Genomic DNA, 3320 nt, shown 5'->3' with positions numbered 1-3320 from the left:
TGGCGCGAGGCGGGCTTCGTTTGGCCGAGTCTCGCACGCAGCTCCCCGCAGACCCCGCTAGTGGCAGCTACGCCACCCGCGGGCCCCGGTGTCAGGGGCTTGAATGAGGCGAGCTCCAGCTGCGGCCTTTTCTCCAGGCCTGGGCCTACTCCCGGGGCCCTGACTCGCCCTCCTGCGAAACCGCCTCCTTCTAGAGCGTTCTCTGTTTACTGGCCTGGAAGGCCTAGGATAAGTGACAGTGGAGGAAAGAACGGTGCCTTGGGTGGGGTAGGCCGTTTGTCTTCTCTAAATTCGGGTGGCTATTCCGGGCATTCCTGCTGTCAGGAGCCAGGCGGAGGATCCTCCTCCGGTGGTCACTGCTGCTTGGATCAGCCTCCCTATGCCGGTGACCTGGGGTTTCCACCCACAAACCACTGTCTGGGTTAGAAGCTGCCGTACGAAGACTCTTTTTCCCATTCCGACTTCCCGGGGGAATGCTTGGGCAGGTAGAGGGTCTGGGGTCATTGGCTTAATTGAGGTGATTGCATCCCTGTGCATGGTTCCATCCTGACGACAGGTGAGCTGGAGACTGGAATTTATGTACTTGAGGGCAGGGGTTTGCACGTCCACTCCTGTCTTCCCTTCAATTCGTCATTTTTGCTCCTGCCTGCTCCAAGCTCCAGTCGCTCACTGCCTTCCCTTGCTGTCAGGGATTTACCCACACTGGTTCATCCAGCCCCATTTCTTCTTGCTTCAGGCCCTTTCACATGCCATTCCTGCTGCCTGGAGTGCTCTGCCCACCTCCATTACCTTGGCCGAGGTCCCTTTGGAAGTGACCCATGACACTGAGTCAGCGTTCTGGTCTAAGTGGCTTTTATAGTTCCCTGTGCTTCAGCGCTGTTGTGGTTGCAGTGTGCTTATTTGTGTGGTTATTTAACTTTTTCCTCCACCAGACTGCTTCGTGAAGGCAGGGTCCTCGTGTCCACTACTGTATCCCCATTACTCAGTGCCTGGCACGTGGCATCCACTCCTTACAGCTTTGTGGAGTGATTCACACACACAGTCTAAAGAGGAACAAGAGTTCAGTGGGCCTCCTTCACTCAAGTGCCGTGTCTGCTTCAGCCCAGCCCCATGTCCCTGCTAGAGAAATCTGGGGCTGGAGGTAAAGGAGCAGAGAGCACAGTATCCGCTTGATTAGCCTGGAAGTTGGGCTTCTGGCACCCTGACCTCTAATCCTTTCATAATTCCCAACAGGTGTCTCGGCCAGAACACGTGGATGCCCACCCACCACTGAGCCTCATGGTAGGAAGCTTGACTGCCTCCTCCTCCTCGCTTGTCCTGTGAAGGCCCACCTCCTGCTCTGCCCACTGGGCCTGGGCTCAGACCCTACCTTGGCCCTTGCTGGGCTTAGGAAGGCCCCATTGCCCCCATCCCCAAGGTAGTGAGCAAACCCCTGCCCAAACCAGGGCCTAATTGAGGCTCTTGAGGGGGGTGGGTTGTATGACCACCGTGGACTGGGTTCCTCCTCCCCGAGACTACCCCTCCCCAGAATATTAGAGGCAGAGGAGTCCTGGTGAGCGTCTCGCCTAACCCCATGGTGCGCCTGCCTGAGGCATGTCATGAGGCAGTGCCAGAAGGGGGCTGGCACCCAGGGATTCCTGGGGTGCTGGTGTATGTCCTTTCAGGAGGTGGTAACATTTGGCGATGTGGCTGTGCACTTCTCTCGGGAGGAGTGGCAGTGTCTGGACCCTGGCCAGAGGGCCCTCTACAGGGAAGTGATGCTGGAGAACCACAGCAGTGTGGCTGGACTAGGTGAGGCTGCACCTTGGGGCCCTTCCCCTGCATCATCAGTCAGCACCCACCCAGCCAGGCTCCATTGGAGGCCAAACACTCAGACCCTTTTGGGCTCCATAGCGGGCTTGGACTCATGAGTGGTGTGCCAGGCTGGTTCCTAGCTTTGCCCGTGTCATGGGGTTCAGCCCCCAGGGAGTGGGTGGGATTCTGGGAGTTAGTAAAGCCTCTTCTTTTCCTAAGCTGTTAAATTGTGGAAATAGAATCCAAACTTGAAATAGCTTAGACAAGAAAAGAGAAATGATTGGGTGGAAGAATCCAAGGCAAAGGTTGTACAACCAGAGCAAGAGGTGGCAGTGCCCATGCGGCTGCTATGCAGATGCTGTCATCCCCTTGCCCCTCCTGTCCTGCCGTTAGTCTTCCTTTCTGAACTCCTCCATTGCCACAGGCAGCCACTACAGTGCTCTTTATGTCCGTGTCTGTATTCTCACAAGGTGTGTGCTGTCATTAGATTGCAACTTGATGAAGGGGGGTGTGTCTGACTTGGGCCTCACTGGGCCTCTTGCCTGTGACTAAGCTCTCTGCTGCATCAGACCCCGAGAGAGTGCCTGGGCTGGGGGATCCGGAATGGAATTGATGGGGCATAGTTGGTTGGCCAGGAGCTTTTTGGGGTGTTGGACCAGGCCTGCACCCCTCTGTCTTGGCTAGGCTGGCAAAGTCCAGCTTTCTGTTTTGCCAGTCAGATAAGTGTACAGTGGGAGGCTCTTGTGGTTTGAATTTGCATTTCTCTGATTTCTGCTGAGCTTGAGCCTATTTTCACACCCTCATTAGTTTGCTAGGTTCTTCTGTAAAATGTCTGCTCAGGGCATTTGTCCATATTCTAGGTCTTCTGTGTTTTACTGCTTTGAAGGTGGTGTTTCTTCATTCTGTCTAAGATGCCTTACGTTGTAAAACATGTAATTATGTCCACATCCTTATTTTAAGGAAGGTGAAATGCTACCGATGACATGCTTTTTTTTTAGCACTTGATTTTATTGTATACTTTTTAAAGAGCTCTCTTAGACTCATTTAGACCTGGCTTACCCTGTCTCGCTGAAATAGAAAGGAAAAGACGCATGTCCTGAGGGTCCTTTTTTTTTTTTTTCCCCTCCCCGAGACTGAGTCTCGCTCTGTCACCTACCCTGGAGTGCAGTGGTGTGATCTCGGCTCACTGCAGCCTCCGCCTCCTGGGTCCAAGTGATTTTTCTGCCTCAAACTCCTGAGTAGCTGGGACTGCGGGTGCCTGCCACCACACCCGGCTAATTTTTGTATTTTTAGTAGAGACAGGGTTTCACCATGTTGCTCAGGCTGGTCTCGAACTCCTGACCTTGTGATCCACCCGCCTCGGGCTCCCAAAGTGCTGGGATTACAGGCGTGAGCCACCGTGCCCGGCCAGAGTAAGGGTACTTCTAATGTTTCTTCACAGCTTTTAGTGACCCACTCTCTGGGTTGGTTATCTGTGTCCATACTTTCGACGTGATGGCAACCTGTGGGCCTGGCCATCAAGGGGT

General features: G+C 54.2%; 1 protein-coding gene across 6 annotated transcripts in view; it reads left to right on the top strand.

The window, feature by feature from the left end:
- The first annotated feature begins 53 nt into the window (after window positions 1-53).
- Window positions 54-3320, top strand: part of ZNF7 (zinc finger protein 7) — a 15990-nt gene continuing 12723 nt past the window's right edge. Inside the window, exons 1-3 of one of the 6 annotated variants that reach the window (XM_011977192.1) lie at window positions 54-267; window positions 1234-1281; window positions 1665-1791. In XM_011977192.1, the coding sequence (XP_011832582.1) occupies window positions 1279-1281; window positions 1665-1791 (130 nt within the window). In that variant the 5' untranslated portion in view covers window positions 54-267; window positions 1234-1278. Of the gene's footprint in view, window positions 268-1233; window positions 1282-1613; window positions 1792-3320 lie in introns of those variants that run through there. The other 5 variants (XM_011977203.1, XM_011977182.1, XM_011977200.1 and 2 more) reach the window with 5 other exon arrangements.

This window comes from Mandrillus leucophaeus, unplaced genomic scaffold, assembly GCF_000951045.1.
Source record: "Mandrillus leucophaeus isolate KB7577 unplaced genomic scaffold, Mleu.le_1.0 Scaffold1024, whole genome shotgun sequence".
Lineage (NCBI taxonomy): Eukaryota > Metazoa > Chordata > Mammalia > Primates > Cercopithecidae > Mandrillus > Mandrillus leucophaeus.
The sequence above is the reverse complement of the archived record's forward strand: the minus strand, read 5'-3'. Positions and strand labels throughout refer to the sequence as shown.